The sequence below is a fragment of the Parasteatoda tepidariorum genome, chromosome X2 (genome assembly GCF_043381705.1).
Source record: "Parasteatoda tepidariorum isolate YZ-2023 chromosome X2, CAS_Ptep_4.0, whole genome shotgun sequence".
NCBI classification, from domain to species: domain Eukaryota; kingdom Metazoa; phylum Arthropoda; class Arachnida; order Araneae; family Theridiidae; genus Parasteatoda; species Parasteatoda tepidariorum.
In genome coordinates, this window is record NC_092215.1 from 14,132,293 (window position 1) to 14,154,449 (window position 22,157).

General features: G+C 28.3%; 1 protein-coding gene across 3 annotated transcripts; it reads right to left on the reverse strand.

Moving 5' to 3' along the window:
• Window positions 1-87: 87 nt before the first annotated feature.
• On the reverse strand, window positions 88-20,756 carry LOC107457392 (small ribonucleoprotein particle protein SmF; the record flags this gene model as incomplete). 3 transcript variants are annotated; one of them, XM_071187994.1, is given in 5 exon segments in its annotated part: window positions 88-361; window positions 443-568; window positions 8,816-8,927; window positions 14,202-14,440; window positions 20,690-20,756. In XM_071187994.1, coding segments are annotated over 3 exon segments (261 nt in total). In that variant the 3' UTR covers window positions 88-229.
• Window positions 20,757-22,157: the final 1,401 nt, after the last annotated feature.

Genomic DNA, 22,157 nt, shown 5'->3' on the forward strand with positions numbered 1-22,157 from the left:
ATATATTGTTCCAACAATAAACTCATCGAGGAGTCAAGGTACTATAGTATCACTTTTATATGTAAATTGTTGCCTAATTAATCACACTTTTTTGATATTTATATCAATAAAATTTAATGACAAGACTACAGTTTTTCAGTATCAAAAGATTACATGTGTTATAGAATTTACAGTGTTGTACCAATGAATTACTCTGTACAAAAAGCGATAAGTTACATAAAAAATGGTATTATTCCTTCATTTCTCCATCTTCTTCTTCTTCATCCACACCACGAATGTACAAAATGTTATTGCATCGAATAAGAACTTCACCCAGATTTCCTTTATTTGCCCCATCAATGAATTCCTCAGTATTAGCAAGCTGCAAAAAAGATATTTTCTTTTATATTAAGAGTAAAAACTGCAATCATTTTAGGTATCTATACATATTGTTAAATATTACCTGTAAATTCATATAGCCATCAACTGACACAAGGTAACCTTTATATTCCATTCCCCATTTGAGCTTTACAAAAACTGGTTTTCCAGTAAGACTATTTAAAAAAGGCTTTGGGTTAATTGGTAAATTCTAGAAAAAAAATTAAAAAGATACATGAGCAAAATTTAAAGATCAAGACATTAGAAAATGTTTTTCAACTCATGCTTTCATTTCTACGTTTTCAGCTTATTAATAGACATACATGGGAACATTACTTTTAAAATTTAACAAGTAATAATGAAAGTACTTCAAAAGTAGCAATATAAAAGTTCTGATTTTGAAAGGTAATGAGGAAAAAGTACAAATGCAAAAAAAAAAAAAAAAAAAATTATGAATTTTAAAGCCCATTTTGAGGGCATCAAAAATTCTGAGTAACCTTAAATTTTATTAAAACTTATAAGAGCAAATTATAAAATTTTTAATTTAAGATGCATTAGGTAAATGCTACTGCTTGAAATTTTATTTTAAGTTACCAAAATTATTAAAATTAAATCAAATAATATAAAATAATTTGCCAATTAACATTTTTATTTATTTTGAAAAAGAGAAGAAAATAAATAAAAATTTCATATCTACAAGAAGGGGGGAAAAAAAGAGTTGGTTAATTTTAATATTATACTAAATCAAATTTTGTTTTTACTTTCAGAAACTATATTTTTGCAATAAATTACCTTGTTAAACAAAATTTATAAAGATTATAGCTTCTTGAAAAAAAACTAATGAATTGTACTTATACGAGGGTTGTAAATTAAATAGTGGCAACTTAACCTTGAAACTCACAGAAGGGTGGGCATGCGCAAATAGGATATGGGAACAATGAGGTGGCGCTGTTGTCGATGTGTAGAGTGCAAAAAACAGTCGTCCCGCTTAGAAGGGTAGTTGTTGCGTTAAAGTGAGGAGTTTTGTTTCCATTGCTCTAAAGCATTTTTTCAAAAGGCTTAATGACGAAAAAGACGAGATACTTGAACCCATCGTGCTACTGTCCAATACGGTAAAGCACTTACCCCACAGGCTTCCACTAATCCTCTGTAGCATTCTGTTGCATTTTTACCACAGGCAACCTCGATTTTAAGCGACTACAGCTGATCACTGTTTGAAAACATGCTTTAGAGCGATAGAAACTAAGCTCCCCACTTTAATGCCACACAACAACTACCCTTCTAAGCAGATCGACTGTATTTTGCACTCTACACATCGACAACAACGCCACCTCACCGTTCCCATATCCTATTTGAGCATGCCCACCCTTCTGTGAGTTTCAAGGTTAAGTTGCCACTATTTAATTTACAACCCTCGTATAAAGATATATCTTTGAAATCTAATAAATTAAAAATTATCTATATCTTTTTGAACAATAAAAAATCCTAATTTAAATTAATAACACATCCGTCCATAAGCTTTTAAATCTGCAAGCAACTCAAAATGTGCATTTTAAAAATTGGACAAAGCTCAAAATGCATGTTTACAAAAATGGACACAGCTCAAAATGCACGTCTATAAAATGGACAAAGCTCGAAATACATGTTTATAAAAATAGACAGAGATATTAAATATATTTATTATTTTTCAAGATTTCATTTAATAATGGTCGAAAAATCAAATTTTAAATATCTGAATTTTAGGAAATTCAATTTTTCATGAACTATTCAACTGATTTTACTCAAATTTTGTATTTTGTCATGTTGAATTATATTCTTTAAAATGATGCAAAAAATTGTATACCTTATAATTCAAATTTTTATTTATCATTATTAAGTAAAATAATAAATATTTACTAAAAGTTATTTTTTTCATGGAATTATTTTTGGATAAACAAATTTTATAATTATGTGCAAAGATTTTTCCATTCGTTTAAAAATTTCGTGAGATAAAGTGAAATACGCAAAAAGTGAAATTAACATTAAATTTTCGCTATTATGATGGTTCAATTAAGCCAATCAGAAGCCGGTATTTTTGCAAACATATCACATTTTGCGATACGCAAAAATACAGGCTTTTGATTGGTCAAATTTGTACACCATAATTACGAAAATTTTGCTGAACTCCGCCCTAGAAAGCCATGGATTTACGAAATATAAATTTTTTTTTGTGTTCATATGATAGAGTAATGAAGAAGCTAACAAAAAACTTATGGATTTTACACAGTACGGATATTTTGTTTTTAAAAAAATTTCATTAAAGAAGGAAATGTAAAATAAACTTTCTATTCGATTTGGGTCCTCCTTCTAATGTGGGGGCCCGGGGCAACCGCCCTTTATGCTCCTGCCTTAGTCAGGCTCTGGTGATAGGGAAATTTTAGAAAGAGATATCGCTATGCTCTACTACATAAATATAATGAAGAAAAAAGAATGATTTTAATTAAAATACTAAAACAGCTTAAATACAGCTATTTTTTTTAATCAGCATAAAAAAAGCAATACAGTTAAGCTGTACTAATTTTTTTAGAGATCCAGAAAACCGGGCAATTCAGACACCTGGGATAGTGATGTTACCCACATTCTGGATAATAGATACTCTACTGTATTAAGAATGCATTCCAATGCTGTTGCTTCAAGTTTAATTATTTAATTTGATTGTTCTTCTTGTCCTAATTCTCCTATCAAACTATTGTACATTTTTGAAAATGAAGTTCTAGCTATCCTACGTTTTCCTAATAAATCATCCATATTTAAGGAGGTATAAAATCTTTTTTCTAATAAAAATAAACGCTTTAGAATTAATTTTCACTCATCAAACTGAATTGACTATCTAAAATACAGGTGCAGGTCACCATAATGTTGAGTATACAAAGAAATCACCCATTTCTTTTATTCCAACTTACTTTATTTTACAAATTGAGAAAAATTAAACTTCTATAAGTATAAAACTATAAAATCTCTACCTCTACATCTAAACAGGTACAATATAATACAGTATTTGCCACATGCTTATGCTAACCTGCTCTTCTTTTATTCATTTTTACTATCAAAACACAACATATAGAAATTTCAGTGGAGCATGAAGATGAAATAAAAGGTAATATTTCAACCATTTTAGGCAACAAGGGCTTGTATCGAGAGTGTTTAAATTTGCTGTTACAACTTGCTGTTGTTATCAAAGCATTTAATAACTTACTAACAGATGGTGGCACACTTGCTCAAACAGATATGGCAAGAGATATAGCTTGATCTTTTAGTAAGTCCAGATCTGTTATCGTATCAAGACTGTAAAATGGCCCCATTTGAACAGGCATTGTCACCTTATCATTTTCTTACACGTATGACATATCCTGTCTATCAAGGAAAAAGATTCGACAAAGGCAAGAGAAACTTTAGCTGAACAATTTTAAGAAAAGCTGATTAATTTTGATGTGTACTTAAAAATGTTTCAAATTAAGCATACAGGTCACTACCACGCCTCTATGCTTTCACAAAATATAATAGAGTTCTTTAACACCAAAATATGGTAGATGCAAGGCAGAGAAAATGAAAATTAAAGTGCTGATTTTTGTAAATTTTTGGAAAATTTGCATTCACTTCAGCCTCTATTGAAAGCATCTTTTTCCCCTTTAGGATAGCTTTGGTCAAAGTTTTAAAAAAAATTTGGTTGCGAAAAAATTGGTAAAAGTTAACAGACGTTGGAAGTTAAAAGATGTTGTCAATTTCGATTAGTAAAAATTAACATCTGTAATACTTACAATACATAAAATAATGCAGAATTGATAGAAAATTTCCTATTTACGTTGAAATGGTGTGCATTAATTTAAATATATTTAAAATTGTATGTAACAAGAATTACAGGTCTGAGAAAATAGTATTTAAAATATGGTTTTATAAATAAATAATTATCCCAGTTCATTGAATTGTGATTCAAAAAGTATTGTACCTTGTTCAGGGCAAAACATGGTTTTGGAGCATCTTTGGAGAAACAAAAAAGCAATTTTGGAGCAGCAAAACAAAGATTTGGAGCATATTTAATAAATAGAATTAAAACAAGAATTTAATAACAAGAATTTTTATTTCTGTTCATTAATAACATATCTTATTTTTTACACTTTTTTGAAGGTCCCTGCATTAACAAATTAAGTTTCTTTTGGTACCTTCCAATGCTGTTAAATATTCTACTATCCTCGACTTAGCCTCAGATAAGAGGATCTGTCCGCTTTCTATAATCGACATGTCTTTATTATTCTACCCATTTTTAATATTTTTTCAGCTGCAGCTAAGAGATCCTGAGAAGCCTTAAATTTTTTTTACAAATCAATTTCAGCAGAGTTTTCAATCTGCTTTCCACATTTTCAGTGTTTTTCGCTTTTTGCTTTCTTTCTTCTCAACCTCTAATTGAGCAGAATAATTTTTAAATGTTGCACGAGCCACTTTAATCATATCTTTGTCAACTTTAAAGTTATTTAAACCCCTATTTTGTTGATATGTGACACAACTTCTCTCAAACCATTCACACAATGTAAATTTAAACTTGCCTAATTGTCAAGTAGCTTTTTGTTCACACTTAAACCTCTTTCAATATCGGGATTCCCATGTGGTACGCACAAAAGAGCTACGTTATAAGAGGATATTTGATATTTCCGAAAATTATCTTTCTTCAAAAAATAGTTTTTCCAAAACACATCAATTGGTGCAAACACATCAATTGGTGCATATTCATTTGAGTCAGAAGAATAACTTTCTGGTTCTCCATGTAACCTTGTCCCTTCATCTAGTAACAAAGATGCCTCTCCAGGTTTCATAATGGATAGGATAACTGTTGCTTCTTACTTACATCTTATTGACTTAATAGAAGTTTCTTCTATTCTTATTACAGGATGCAACACTTTAAGATGGTACAGTAATCTATTTTTAAGAAGCAATGCTTTTATTAAATTTTTTGCGCATGCCAAGTAATAAGACCTGGGACCTAAATACATAATTTTTTTTCTGAAAAAGATAAGGATGTCATCGCCTTTGTGGTATCTAAGTCCAACATCTATTAAATTTGAATTTTGACAAATTTCTGCGTTTCTACATCCAATGATTTTAAGTCCTTTCCTGACAAACATGAAAAGCAGAACTCTTTAAAAAATGCCCTAACAATGCTTTAACTAGGAACACCATTTCATCATACAGCAAGTGAATCAATGGTGTTTCAGTTTGGAAAAGACTTAAAAATTTATTATATTGCCGAATTATTTCTTTAAAAAAAAAGAGCTTTTGGCAAAAGAAATTTAAATAAATTCAATATTGAGTGGCTCATACAATTTTTTAAATTAATAATTACTTTATTTAATTCCGTAAAAGGTAATTCAGAACTCTAATTAATTTAACTATTATTTAAGGTTATCGAGTGTAATTTTCTTAAAATTTAAATAAACGTTATTTGTAATAGTATATTCAACAAAACATTAACAAGATTAATATTGATCATACCAAACTTATAAAAATATGTAAAGAATGAAGCAAATTAAGAAAACTTAAATAAATTTATATTACAAATGTAAATTAGTGAATGGCCTCTAATAAATTTTTATTAAAATTGGTTACTTATAAAGTATTTTACTAATGAAACGATTAAAAAAAATTAAATAATTTTTAAATGCAAATGCAATGAGTATTGAAGCTAAAAAAATTTTTGTCAGAAGTAAATTATTATATTGTCTCTACACTCATTTTATTTAACAAATCTGTGATAATTAAAAAAATTTTACATCAATTGTTTTAAATAAAATCATTAAAAGATGAATTGAAGTATTTTTGAATGAAAAATCTTAAAAACATAAGATTTTTTGCTGCATTTAAAATATTGAAACTCCCTCTCTTCATACTTATTTAAAATCTTGCCTCTAAATATTATTAAGTTATTTCCTAAAACAAAATAAGAGCACAGAAAATTTTGAAGGTAATAATACAATAAAATGCAATAAGTAAAAAAAAAAATATTAGTAAAAAAAGTTAAATAATTGTTTAAAAACAATATGCAATTAGTGGATGGTCCCTCAGATAAAAATTTACGTTATGAAACTCAATTAATTCTAAATCTTTATTAAATAAAATGAATAAAAGGGAGATGGAAAGTTTGAGGTTATGAAGTTTTGTGATTCTTGACTGTTCTGAGGATCAACATGAAAATATGTACTTAGTGGGTGGTCCCCTAGTTAATTCAAAGATCATGGTACTAATCTATAAATAGAATAGCGCAAGAAGGCCATTAGCTTGCCATTGACGAAGACGATGGAACTTCAATAACGATGAAGAAGAGAAAACAAGAGAAAAAAAAAATTTCTAATGCTATTTAAATTTGGCAATGTTTGTTGGTCCCCGAAAATTTTTGGCGCAGATGTGGCGCAAATTTGACATAAAATGCCGTTTCTGCGCAGTAATGCGCAAATATACCGATCTGGCGCAAAATGCGCAGCACTTGAAGCCCTGCTTGTTATAACATCAGTTTCAATTGTATTGTAAATTAGTGCCTCAAATTTTTTACATTATTTGCAATTTCAATTAAAATTTTCGAGGTGCAGTAAAATATAAAAGTAACAGAAATATAAATACTTCTAGGTATGGAGTTTGCATTTTATTCTATTATAAATTTAATATCCTAGAGCTGATTTGTTAATGATTAAATGCAATTATGAAAAATCCCACATTGGTTTTTCCAGGTGGGTTTTCTAGGGTTGGGTAAAATTATGACAAACCTATTTTATTGACACCAATTATGTCACATGCCAAAATTACAACTCTGCTAAATTCAAACTTCACTTTCATTCTGGCCATTTTCTAACATCATCTCAAAACATATATTTTAAAAATAAAAAATATGGCAGATCTAAAAAAAAAAATTTCCCCAAGTTAACATTTTTATTACCACTCTGACGTAATTTTCTTAAGAAAATAAAAATCTACTTATACAAAACTATTATTTCTCAATACCAAACATGCATTTCATAAAAAAGATAGAAAAATAACAGGGTGGCCACTCAAATCAGATTTCAAATTTCCCTGATTTTTCCAGGTTTTCCAGATAAAAATCTAAAAATTTCCAGGTTTTTGTTTCTTTTTTCTTATAAAGTATAGGATGTGTACAAGAAAAGTGTCTATATTATAAATATTTTATTTAAAATGCCATTTTTTGTAACATATCTTGAAAAAAAAATTTTTTTTGACAATTTGGCAAGATTTTGTATTTATTTTTTAATGTTTTGGTACAAAATTTTGAATCAAAAACCATATATTGGCCAACAAAAGAGTAAAATTAAATATTAATATATAGTTGGTTCTTTATAAAATCTATTATTATTCAATTATAACCAACTAATTTTTGGAAAATTTTATAAAGTTAAAAATACAAAAACATTTTGCCAAAACAGAAAAAAAAATTACTTCCAAAGCATGGGAACAAACTTGAGCCATAAATGAATTCAGTCCAAGGACAGAATTTAAAAACAGAAGCTAACATCCTAATCCCTTTTTCCACCTCCACCAGAATCTTTACTAAATTGCACAGTCCCACAGCGATCAAAGATTTCAACATTCGTTTAGCAACCGTGGGAGCATTTTATGTTACATTCTAGTTTAACAGAGCTGTAATGGAGCAAATTTTGATGAAAGCAAAGTATCGCTAAGTTGATGATATTTCAACTGTTTGGTGATACATTTGTTTAAAAAAAGTGGGTATAATGGATGAAATAATTTAAATTAAGAAAATTAGTAAAAAATTTAAATCAGCGAAATTAAAAAAATTATCAAAGGAAAAATTTCCAGCTTTTCTTCAAAATTCCCTGATTTTTCCAGGCTTTTATCCAAATTTCCCTGATATTTCCAGGTTTTTTCCAGTATAAAAAAAATTCCCTGATAATTCCAGGTTTTCAAGGTTTTCCAGGTGGGTGGCCACCCTGAATAAATACATAGAATCCAAACACGCAACTTTCTTCTTAAGTTACTCATTTAAAAAATGTGTACCTTACTTCTGTTGCTCTTAGATTTATGTCAATCTTTTATTAAATTTATCAATGTTTTAGATGCATAGCAATAATAAGTACATTTTAATTATAAAATTAACACCACAGCCATACTTAATCTTTTCACAAACAACAGAGATACTTCTTTTATAATGCAGCGAAGACTACTACTTTCTGAGCACTACTAAAATTAAAACGCACATTTCTTATCTGCACAAACACAAGTTCAGTCAAAACACCACTAACGCAATTATTTTAGTTTATTGAAGCAAAAAATTAAAATAGAGACATGGAGAAACAAATTAGCTCCCAAAAACACTAATATAAAATATAGAGCTCATACAGTATCATAAATGCAACATATGAAAACAATTACTATCTTGAGTAGATGTAACATAAAATAATACCATTTCTATTTAATTGCAATACTACTAGGAGTTCCAAGTTCATCCAAATTTTCCAATGATAAACACAATTTTTTTCAAAGAAAAAAAAGATCTTCACAATTTAATAAAGAACCTGAAAATTCAAAAAGAATCATTATAAAATTTTTATTTTTATTTTAATGAGTTTTAAGATAAATTAGTGAAAATGCTAAAAATAAAAACATACAACTGACGAAAATGGCATATATATGGGCTGTTAGTAAAGATTCCAACATAACAGAGATCTTTTTACTACAAATTAATTTTAATTTAAGACAAATTCTCGATAGTTTTCTCAGAAAGCCTTACATCCATTTTACCTATCCAAAAGCATGTGGAATTTTTCTTCAGCAATATATTTATAAGCAGGGATTTAGGGTTAGAGCTAGAGCCACATTTTCCCTGGAGTAAGGACCAAAGCTGGAGCTCTAAATTTTCAAAGGCTCCAGGAATTTCATTGTATCCTACAGATATTCAGGAGGCAAACAGCTTTGTAACAACATTGCCTGTTAGCCAAGTTGCAGAGGAAAACTATTCTCAGTATTAAAATAAATTTATAATAATTTATATTAAGATGAAATATGAAGGAGAATTTATATAATTCAATTCTTTTCTCAAGATTGAACAAATAGCATAATATTGTGAATAAAATTTAAATTTTCTCTGTGAGATTTTCTATTTATTAATTTTTTTTGCTTCTCTTTATAATAAAAATTTCAATTAAAATCTGAAACTTAGAAGCACACATAAATTAAAACTGTCAGAGCCATAGTGGAGCTCAAGATTAACTAATTAACTGGGAGCGAAGCTGGAGCATGAATAATTATTTGGTCTTTGGTTCCTGATTATTAAACATTTGGTCAAAATCTTAGTCCTCAAAGTTCCTTTTTTAGCTAGGAAGGAAAAATCACTTGAGACCCGGTATGGTGAACAAGCAGTTAAAATTATAATGCACAAATTTTTGCCATTGTAACTGCTTTGGTTCGAAATTAAAAAAAAAGCTAGAAAATCTGGTTGGTAGATGAACTTGTGTAATACTGGACATTCCTGCCGAAAACAGGAGAGTTGGCAAGTATGGTAAAATGAATCCAATCATGAATCCAATGATAGCTTTGAGTCTCATCTTGAAGTATATAAGAAATATTTCACAGTATTTTGATCTATTTCATTCTGATATAAGAGATACTTCTTATGAGGCATACAGTTTAATTATTATTAAAATTTCTTTTTGACAAAACATGTTTTATATTCTCAGAAGTACTTGAATCTTCTAAAAGTTAATTGAATGCCACACAATACTTGTGTTTCCTAAATAAAATAAAAACTCCTTCAAAATACCAAATTAATATTGTTAAAATTTTAGAAAACTGTGATGCTTGAAAAAATGATGTGAGTGGAATTGAAATGAAATTCTGTCAATCTGAAAGTAAAGAAATCTAAGTTAACATACACTCCAGCATGTTGCCCTTTGTGAGGGCTACATCAATAAGTGTCACGGTTTGTCAAAATGAAGCCTCCAAAAAAAAAATTCTAAATTTACTGTACTGGGACAATGGATAAAAGCAAATTTACATTTTTGTCATTTAAACAAAAAGTTCCAGACAATTGAAGATAAATTAACTTGATAATTCAGTTTTAATTATTTAATTCAACTAAATTAACTTGATATATATCTATCAAAATGCATTCATTTGTTTCAAATATCTAGACAGTTTGTAGGGATTTGAACTATAATTAGTATCAATTTCCTTCCTTTACGAAAGAATAAATTTTTTTAAGAAACATTATTATTTGTGTAGTTTGAAAAATTATTGATTTTTTTAATCAAACTGTACAATATAATTCATAAATTATTTTTATAGATCATTTTAAAACATAAAAACTGCTTTTTAAAGTTTTAATCATAGCTATGTAACTAATTTATGTTCAATTTTTATGATTGCAGTAAAATTGAATTTAGTTTCAGAAATTCTTTTTGAGTTGTACATTTTGAAAGCAGAAATTGAGATTCACAATTTCCTTCATTATATATATGAAGAAAGGAATTTTGTAGGTAAAAAACATTGAAAAATCTATATGATCTATAAATCATTTATTTATACATTTCTTTTAGTATTTAATTTACTACTTGAATTTACTCCTAATAGTTATTAATCAGCCTTCCTTTATATTATTCTTCATTCTCTAATTGATTTCTATTATTATTCCAAATTAAAGGTTAAAACTAAAAATGGAATTATTTTTTTATATTAATTAATCCTATAAACATTATTACATAACATACATTTTGAAAATGTTATGTAACTTAATCAGACACGTGATTTATAAAAGAAGAAATTATCTGAAATTTTTTATTCTCAATGCAAAGTTTTTTTTCAGTACTTAATTCTTTCCTTTTGACATGAAAAAAGAAGTGAACAAAGCACTTTATTTGTGGTTCCTGCAAAAAAGATCATTAGGCCAACCAATATCTGGCCACTTATGCGAAAAGGCTTTATTTTTCATGAGAAATTTGGAGGAAAAGGTACTTTTCAGGCTAGTTTGGGATGGTTAAGGAACTTTAAACATTGGCATGGAATATGCGAGTTAAAAATTCATGGCAAAAAACTTTCCTCGTCTAATGAAGCCGCTTCAAGTTTTGTAAAAGAATTAGAAAGCATTATTGAAACTGAAGGATATGAAGAAGAATTTACTTAAAATGCAGATGAAAGTGGACTGAATTGGAAATCTCTACCACAAACTTTGGCTTCAGGAGATGAAAAACGTGTTTCCAGGAACAAGATAAATAAAGAGTCACAATTAACGTATGCGAAAGATGCAACTGTAAATCATTGAATGCCTTTAATGATGATTGGAAAATCCAAAAATCCAAGAGCCTTCAAAAATGTGAAAACACTGCCTGTCATTTATACATCTCAAAACAAAGCGTGGATGAACACCAAAATTTTTATTGAGTGGTAACATAACACTTTCATTCCAAACGTGAAGAAACATCAAAAGAATTTGGGAAAAACAGGAAAAGTATTACTCTTCTTAGACAATGCTCCGTCGCATCCAAATCATGATTTCTTAGATCGGGAGAATGGAATGTTTTGTGTTGTTTTCTTGCCACCTAATGTGACACCTTTAATTCAGCGGATGGATCAAAGTGTCATTGAAACCCAAAAATGTCTTTATAGAAAGCAACTTTTAAGGAAGATTTTATTATCGGATGAACAAAACGAGGGGGATTTTCAAAACTCAATCAATGCTATTGATTTAAAAGAATACTGCATGATGATAGTGGATGCCAGGAAAAAAATCGACGATTAGAAAATCTTGAAATAAAATTCTTGACAGAAAAAAAAACGAAACTGAAGTTTCTGAACCAGTAGATCTTCTGGATGAAAAGATGCCAGGTTATATAGCAGAAAAAATAGAACACTGGTATCGAGACATTGAAAACAACCCAGGATATCAAATTTTAAATGATGATGAAATTGTTGCTGAAATTTTGAATGAAAATCAGAACTCCACAGATGAAGAGGAAGAAGTAGGTGATCGAGTTCAAGATAGTGGACAATCTCATATAGAAGCATGCAATTCATTAGACATTGCAATGAAGTGGCTAGAACGTCAAAATGATGGTGATCCAGTTCAGTTGATTTATTTTAAAAAAAATAAGGGATATGGCTGCTCAAAAAGAAAAAAGCATTTTTTTTTAAACAAAAATTTTTACTGGATTTCTTTTGCAATAGAAAATAAAGAAAAATTGAGTAAAATCAGTAATTGACAAAAAAAATTATAAAAAGCTGAAATATGATTTAAAAAAATATAAAATGAAAAAAATGCTTAAAAAAAATAAATTTAAAAATCGAAAAAAAAAAAGTTTTAAACATGCCAGAGCTATTTTAGATAGTACTGCCAGTCCTAAGCCTGGAAAAGTATGAAGGAAAGTTAGTGTAACTTTCGAATTATCCGAAATTTTCATTATCCGAACCACGTTTGGTCCTGAGTTGTACGGATAATCGTCGCTCTACTGTACTTAAATTTCATAGGTTTTGAAAAGGCTTTCAACAGTTTACACAGAAAAACACTCTGGAAGCTGTTGAAGTTCTATGGAATTCCGGAATGTTTTGTTAACATTATTTGAAATCTACATAAAAAATACAATGTACGAGTCATCCATGCCGGCCAACGATCAGAATCCTTCAAGGTTGATTCTGGTGTTAGACAGGGTTGTATACTTTCTCCAACTATCTTTTTAATTGCTATTGAATGGATTCATGAGAGAGTATCAGAGAATAAAAGGGTGCACAAACATTTTAAAAGTAGAGGCAAAGAAAATGGGACTTATTATCAACCAAAATGAAATCAAAATTTTGGAAATGAATCCTAAACAATTAAATGCCATATTTTTAGAAAATAATAAACTAGAGGAGATAAGCAATTTTACATATCTTGGAAGCATATAATTTTCCATTTATTAAACTGTAAATAAGCTTTATAAAAAACAATTTTCAGTCAAAATTTGCAATTCAAATAAGGAATACAAAACTGTTATTTGGAATTATTTTTACCAACACATTACTAAGCAAACAGTTTCGCAACAAACATTTAAATAATTTTATAGTAACAAAAAGTTGAATAAGAATTTTTTTTTAAAAATATAGATTATGTTGACTAGATTTGAGCTTTATTCTAACAGACTCTAGAAATAAATCAGTGGGATCTTTTAATTCAATAATTAAAATTTTCAATGTCACAATTTGTTTGTCACTAAAAAAATATAAATAACTTAGTAAACTAAAACTTCCCCAAGAAATAGTTATATTGTAACAAAAAAAAGGGGGATAGTTGCCAAACATTTAACTTTCATGTTAGAAACAAGTTTTGCAATCGCATTAAGGACTCAGAAATCAAAATTAAAATATTTCTGGAAAAAAAAAACTGATTTTTCATCAAAAACCTGATAGAACCCAGGTTTTTGATGGGGGGAAAAAAACCAGAAGGAAGGGATTTTTCAAAAAAAAAATAAATTTGTCTTTTCAAACCCTGATAGTGTCAGTACATAGATGTTAGGATTTATTTTTATATTTAAAAGTTGAATAAAAACAAAGTTGGGTGTATAAAATTATAAAAAAAGACTTAGGCAGGCCACATAGTGAGGAAGCAAGCAGTAAGAGAGAGGCATACAGGTTCCTACACTTTTGCATTAGTCTGCCCAGAGATGCAAGCTATAAGTTAAGAGTTACATGCTATATGTTTAAATTTAATGAAAAAACAAAGAGATTAAATTATTAATCCAGTAAATTATAGGAAATAAAGAATAAGAGCTTAAGTTCAAGGAAATTTAATGTATAATAAAAGTAGATAATTAAAAGCTTACATTGTAAAAAATTAAGATGATCCAGCTTAGGGAACACGTCCTCTCTTCAAGCGAGTCAACTTGAAAGTGAGAATAAGTGGGGTTTCCAACCGATTTTCCCGGCTGGGTTTTTCTCACTTCAGTTTGTTTGGAGGAGACTGGATGGTTGCCGAGGCACACACATGATAAATGCAAAAGTATAAGAATCTGCCTCTCATATGCTTCTTTCTTACCGCTTGCTTCCTCAGTGTGTGCCTTGCCTTACAGGAAAAAGAAGTTGAACATTATGTGATGAAATAAAAAACAAATTACCTACAGTTATTGATATAAAATCTTTTCGATTCAATTAAATGAAGATAAATGAATAAAATATTAACTTTGAACTTTTATTAGTGTTTTAAGTGAATTTCTTTGGAAAGAAATCATTAACATGCAATCACTAAAATAAAAATAATAAAATACAAATATTTATAATTAGTTCTTTAATTACATTGCAAATCAAACAAAATGTTTAAAATTAAAACAAAGGACTTTTTCTTCGTGATATTTTTCAACATAATGAATTTATTTTCTCTCCCCTTCCCCCTTTTTTTTGAAGATCAGAGTGGACACTGATAAAAAAATTTTAATGGACATTTTTTTTAATTCTTTGGTATTGCCCATTTTTTCAGAAAATAGTAATTTATCTCTCATTAATCAAAGCTAGATAATTCCATATCAATCTAACAAGAATGATGAAAGAAACCTAAAATTTTCTTTTTTTTTCTCTCTCCTCTCCCTCAAAAAACGAAAGAAAACTATATTTCCCTTTAGACTATTTTCCTTTTATAATTTATTACTTTATTTTGCTTATTTCTAATCATTTCATACTACTTAAGAAAAGTAACACTCAAGTGATAAAAGTCCTACAAGTACTCTTAATGTAGAAGTAGGGTTCACAATAGAACGGCAACAGTTGTCACCATATGTTCTACAAACGTCGATAAAATCATCTGCATGGGGGAGAAATTTGCCACCTTGAAATATGTTAAGAATTTACAAAATGGTAATTAAAAATAGTTTTTTACATCCAATTTCATACATTTAAAAAAAATTTTTTAGACTAACATGTAATGGACACATGTAATGGAATTCAAATCCACACATGTAATGGAATTCAAATACATGGTATTCAAATAGAAAAATTGAAAGTGTTTGGTACAAAAATATTTTAATATAAATGTTGAAATTTAAATTATTATTGGGTGGGCCCACCTTGAAAAAACCCACTTCGTGGGTTTTTTCACAAATTGTTATACATATATATATATATTTTAAAATTTGGTTGAAAAAGAAGTATTTCATAATACTATCTATCATTGGGCACATCGTGAAAGTTAACATATATTTTAGAAATGTGCATCAAGCACATGGATGGCCAAATGAAAAAAACTGCTAGATGATACTAGGCCAAATGATACTAGGTGGAATTCATATTGTGAGCGCGTAAAAACTTTTGCCAATAATTACCATAAATATGAAGAGATTGTTCTTGAACAATTTTATATGTCAAAAAAATTAAATAATGTTGGGCTTTACCAATAAACTATCAATTGGGAAAAACAGATATCAATTGTTTCTTAAGCTTTAAAAAAGCTTCAATCAGAAAACATTTCAATTTCAGAAGCTGTTGAAATATGAATTAACTTACTATCGTGTGATGAATTAGAACCCCATAAACATTTTGTAAAAAGATTCAATCAGGCTGTTCAGCCACATCATTTATTAGCATATGCATCCTGGATCCCGAAACAAGGGGACAATTTTTAAATGATGAACAAGACCAATTAGCAGAAAGCTGTCTTTCTAAGCATCATCCAGAATTTCTGCCACGTGTTATGGCATCCAAAATTTCCGATCCTGAATACTTTCCAAAATCAATGATGCTTGACACTGTTATTGAACAGTTTTCATCAAAAAATAGTGGAAAATTATGGCAAAAAAAATAAATAAATAAGTAAATAAATAAAATTCCTAGCTTCCACAAAATTTCTGTCAATTCTTTTTTCTTTGCACTCAGCACCAGCATCCTCTGTCTCTATCGAAAGACACTTTTCAACTTTCGGTTTGGTGCAGAGTAAACTTCGAAATAGATTAGGAATAGATAAAGCTACAAAACTCGTAAAAGTGTATTGCCATCTAAGAGAGAAATGTAGACACTTTGAATCTGTTGTATGATAATAATAATAAAGGAAAAAATGGACCTTTTTTTTTAAGTTAACTCTTAACATCTGCTGACAATTTTTAACTATTTGGAGAAAGTTTATCACAATTAAAAAACAGTTAAAAATTAAAATATTACTTTTAAGATTTTTTTAATATTTTTAAGATTTTATTTGAATATAATTTATTTTATTTCTTTTAATCTTGTTTAAAAATATTGAAAACAAATAAAAAAACATTTTCTGGTTTTAAAAAATTAAGCTAAAACTTTTTATGTATGCTTTTTTATAATTTTAAGATTAATTTGTTTTTTGAAATTATAAAGTTAAAATTTATCTAAAAATGCAGTCTTTTTTCTAAGGTTAAAAATTTGAAAAATGGGACAAGTAACTGATACTCTTTATAATTATACGTAATTTTAATTCCACTTTCTATTAATGTTTCATAAAAACATGAAAGACCATTAAATATTTATTTAAGTCTAATTTTATAAAAGGTTAAAGTCAGATGAAATTATTTTTGTTTTTATTGATTATAAATTTGTTATAAGTAATATATATATACATAAACAACAAACGAAAACAAAAAGATTAATAAACTTGTTCCTTCTATATTATTGTTACATTTACAATTTATAGTGCTTTAGTTAAAAATTGTAAAACCTTATGTATTTAAGAATAAAGACTCAAACATGCATTAGTGATAGTGCATTCTTTAAACTTATTTTAATTTTATTATATATATTTTATGTAAACTTCTTAGATTTATTTATATTTTTAAGCTTATGCTACACTTTTTAATAAATAGAAATATTTTCACAGTAAGTAGTTTATGAGAACTAAATGGAAAAACCCAATTTTCCCCGGGTTTTTTCAATAAAACCCGGGCGGGTTGGGTTTTTTCAAACCCTGCATGCTAGGCTATGCTGTTCTCTGTATTCATGTACTGACAGTACAATCATTCATCAATAAAAGATGTGCTTTTTTAGAATTGATTTTATTCAAAATTTTATAATTTTTAGATAATTAATTTTTAATATATTTTATTAATTCTTACTTCTTATGTTTTCCTCATTAACTTGGTTTCAGCATTTTAATCTCTATGTTTAATATCTTCAGTAATATTATTTTACCTTACCTTCAGTTAATTTTAATAAATATAAATCTTCAATCATTATGGGATAACAAACATAATCGGTTTCAGAATGTTATAGACATCTATCAGTAACTTTTGAAGTGTACCAACACATAAATTTTGTAATTGTGAAGTTCAGATTTTTTTTCTTCTCAAATTTGTCTATCATATCAAGTTTTTGGACCACTGAATAAATACTAACTGGTCTTATTGGAGAACTAAATTTTCATGTCATCATAAATTTCATGTGAGATATAAAAGAATTCATAAAAAAAATTATTTAAAAATGAGTGTACACTTTTTTTTACCTTTTTAATATCATAATTTATTACTTTAATTTGCTACTTCTTACAATTTTATGCTACTTTAGTGCCAATCAATCAATTAAAATCATTAATTTACAAGTATTTTTAAGAATTCATAAAAAAAAAATTTAAAAAATACATGTGAACTGCTCATAATTTATTGTTTTTTTCGGATGTAAGTGGAACTAGCTTTAACTAAAAAAATTTTGAAACTGAATGGAATCATCAGCTGTAGTTACATAACTCCATTGATGAATAAAACTGCAAAATAGAAATATTTACTAAAATAAGACAATTATTTAAATCAGGCCTGAATGACAGACTACTTTCCTCAGAACAAAATTAAAAAAAAAAATTATAGTTCAGGGCAGGGCCATACCCAAGGGATGGGTTATAGAGATTCAAGTTCCCCCTCCCTGAAATCTTTCATTTTATTATAACAGAGAAAGAAATTTTTTCCTAAAATTTTCATTGCTTATTTTTTTAATAAAAATATTTTTTAAAATAAAATCATAATGAAATATATTTTCAAATATATTCATTAACAAATGATCAAAATTATTTGCTTAATAAAAATTATTATTGATGTTCATCCATAAAATATTTCTGATTTGAGAGAAAGCTTACATTTTACTTCAAAAAGTTTTCATTTAGGAAGAAAACAGGTCATTCCAACACCTAGCTTTCTGTTCAACCATCTCATGTATGGAGTTATCAAATTTAATCTGATATTAAAAATTATCAAATAATTAAGTAATCAGAGTTTCGATGAATTTTGGGAGAAAATAGCCTTAAAACGATTGTCGAAAGTAAAATGTTAATGGTTTTTCAATCCACCACTTAATTTTATATTATTGAATTGTTAATTTCCATTGAATTAAAATAAAATTATAAAAATAAAGTTAATAACATTTTTTTAAATTATTTATCTTAGAATTTGCTACTCTACTGAGTATTAGATGAGTGGACACCTCAAATCACATTTTTTTTAAATATTATGTTTAAGAAAATAGTGTTTCATTATTTTTTTCATTAAACTCAAAGAATACTGTAAATTCTTAAAAAGCACAAATCAAGTATAACAAATAAGAAGACTTAAACACTTTGTATAATTAGTCACCGGTTCTTCGGGTGCAAACTTCAAGATTTCAGAAGATCCTATATACAAGGTATCTGCTAAATTTTAGATTTTCATATTCATGACTTTTCATGATTTTCCATGACTAATTCCAAGAATTTTTCATGACTTAACGAAGTTGCTATTTTCTCCAACAAAAACGCAACAAAAAATTAAAAAAAGCATAATAATAACATTATTCGAAATAGGCATAACCAAAACTATTATACTCTTCATCTTCATATTTATAGATTTTAAACTTAAAAAACAGAGTAAGGAAAGAGTTGAAACAATAAAATAGCTGGAAAAAATACAAATATTCTAAATTCTTCTAATATATTCTATTCTAATATTCTAAATATTATATTCTAAAGATACTTTTCTTGTTCATCAGAAAGGAAAGAAATACTCCTGATTTTTCTGTTCATTTCGGAATAAAAAAAATTTGCCAATAACTGGTTTGCTTCAAATTTTAAATTGATAAAATTTTAAAAAAAAATAAAAATAAGAATTCTTAAATCACAGAAGAGAGTTTAAAGGATAATTCGCTCTAGGAATGATATTTTTTCTTTCATTTTTTGAAATGACACCAAAATTTTTAAAGAACATGATAAAATCATTTTATATTCAAATAAAATATGACTGAGTGGTGATTTTGTTAAAAATTCAGATATTTGGAACAGGATGAAATTGGGGGGGAGGGAGATTCTATTTTAAAAATTAAATTTTTCAGAGACCTAAATCCAGGACTTTCCATGATTTTCTTAAAAAAATAGTAAAAATCATGACATTTCATGACAAATTTTGTTCAATACCGAAATGCATGACTTTCCAGGTGCGCGGATACCCTGTATATATTTCTCTTACGCCACAACAAAGAAAGTTCATTTCCTTTAATGTTGGCAACAAAGAATTGAAATACCAAGTGTGTGATCTATCATAAGCATGAAAGCGTAAACGTATGTGCTTACAAACTACTTAATGAAAATTCTTTTTCTGCATGGACGATGGAAAGCTGAAAATTAAACCATAAATTGGAAAGAATTGAAAGATTAAAAGTTAATAGTTCATATCAACAAACAAATTGTTCATTGTTATGTTTTAAGTATACTTATGCAGGTTCAATAAAATTTTATTCTTAATAATAATAATATCCTTATACTGTGATAACTCGAATTTCTGAAATTTATAATTGTGCTTTCAACAAAATTTAGAATCTTTAATTGAAACAGTTTTACAAAATCATGATTGTTTTGTTTCTATTGCATGTCATTTAAAATTTTCTATTTAAGATTAAAATTTTCTATATTTTTCTAAACTTACGAATGACAAAAAATTTGCTTTGGGGATTGGGGTGTGTCAGCAAATAGGTGGAAGAGTAAACTAGTTACAAATACATCTTATTATATATGCCACAGCAGTTTGGGGAAAAAAAACTGGTAATATAAAACTTCAGGAACACGTTTCTCAAATTAAAAACTAAAAGGAATTGTTACGTTAAATAAAATGTAAGTTACATTTAAAAATATTTTTAGAAATATGCTTACAATTTTACTTTATAACACTACTAATTAGAATATAGTTTCACTTTATAACACTATTAATAAGAATATATTAATTTAAAATTAAATTGTAGATAAAATTGCCATCTTCACTTATTACGTGATTAATAGTATTATACCCAATAGAGAATTCATAAAAATTCTACAAAGAAATTATAAAATTATCTGGATTCAAGCAAATTTTAATACTCGAAATTGGAACATCGCAAATCGCTAAAGAATACCACTACCGAAAACTTCTGTCATCGCAATGTAACTTTGAAAAGTAAAAAGCATGTTCAATGAAATCATAAGTTTCGCTTAAACATTTCCGACTGCCTACTTTTGCTTATATTTCATTCACGTTGCACTAAAGCTGCACAATCGGGTATAATGTAAAAAAAACACAGCTACTTCCACTTCGAAAATTTTAGTAGGAATAACATATACAGGGTCTTTATAATTAAAGTTCCACTTTATTATAAAACGGGGGAGCTTATCGAAGCGGGGGTGCCATCCCCTCCACGGAGGATCAAAATTGTGATGGCATGTCTTCGGATCATCCTCCAGGATGCTTCCCAGACCGTCGCCAATAGCCCATTCGCGATCGCAACACTCGAATACGCCATTTGGGGAGAGACAGGTTTCATGCCTTTAGCCCTTCTCCCTTCCCTCTCCTCCTCTTTTCAGTTATATAGGAATGTACTACGATATTTTCCTTTTTTTTAATATTTTTCCTTTTTACTTAATAAAAATATTTTTAAAAATTTCCGTGATACTTTTCTTTAGAACTATGCTTAATGTAGTTTTCAGTTCCATATAGTTTTTCAAGTTAAAAGATTTTAATCTATATGAAAATCAAGAGAGAAACTAACGTACTTCCTTCCTCTATGACTTTCCACACGCTAATGGGGAAAGCATGTGAAGTGTTGCCATAGGAAAAGAGTTCTGCTCTACGCCACCTGCAGCCCATTTCGATCGCCAATAGTGCAGCTCTAGTGCGACGTAAATTAACAACAACAACTTTGAAATAGCTATAAAAATAAAACTACCCGACCAAATGTCATCAAACTTGGTAAATGTCTATGAGAGGTCATGGGATTTTAGTTCCCGCAACAAAACAGAAAAAATAAATACATAAAAAAAAATAGTTCAAAAATTAACCTCCAGCGGAGAATGGCGCTGTGTGCAATAGTGTTAAACAAATGTGAAATATGCAAATTTGTTTTACACGTCATGTGACTTTGCAGTTATAAAAGTGAGGCGCCTTGTCTGAGCTGTCAGTGTTCTGAGTTGACAATGTCTGTTACCATGCAAGACCGTGCTTTGCTCGCGAAATGTTACTATGAATGCGACAGCAATTAACGGAGGGTTTTACAACTGTAAGAGGAAAACACCGAGGTCCAATGACACCGCAAAGTTTACGGCAAATTTACGGTAAAAGACGTGTAAAACAAATTTGTATATTTCACATTTGTTTAACACTATTGCATACAGAGCCATTTTCCGCTGGATGTGATTTTTTGAACTTTTTTTTTGTTGCGGGAACTAAAATCCTATGACCTCTTATAGACATTTACCAAGTTTGATGACATTTGGTCGGGTAGTTTTATTTTTATAGCCATTTCAAAGTAGAACTTTAATTATAAAGACCCTGTACTACCGTGCAATGCTAAAT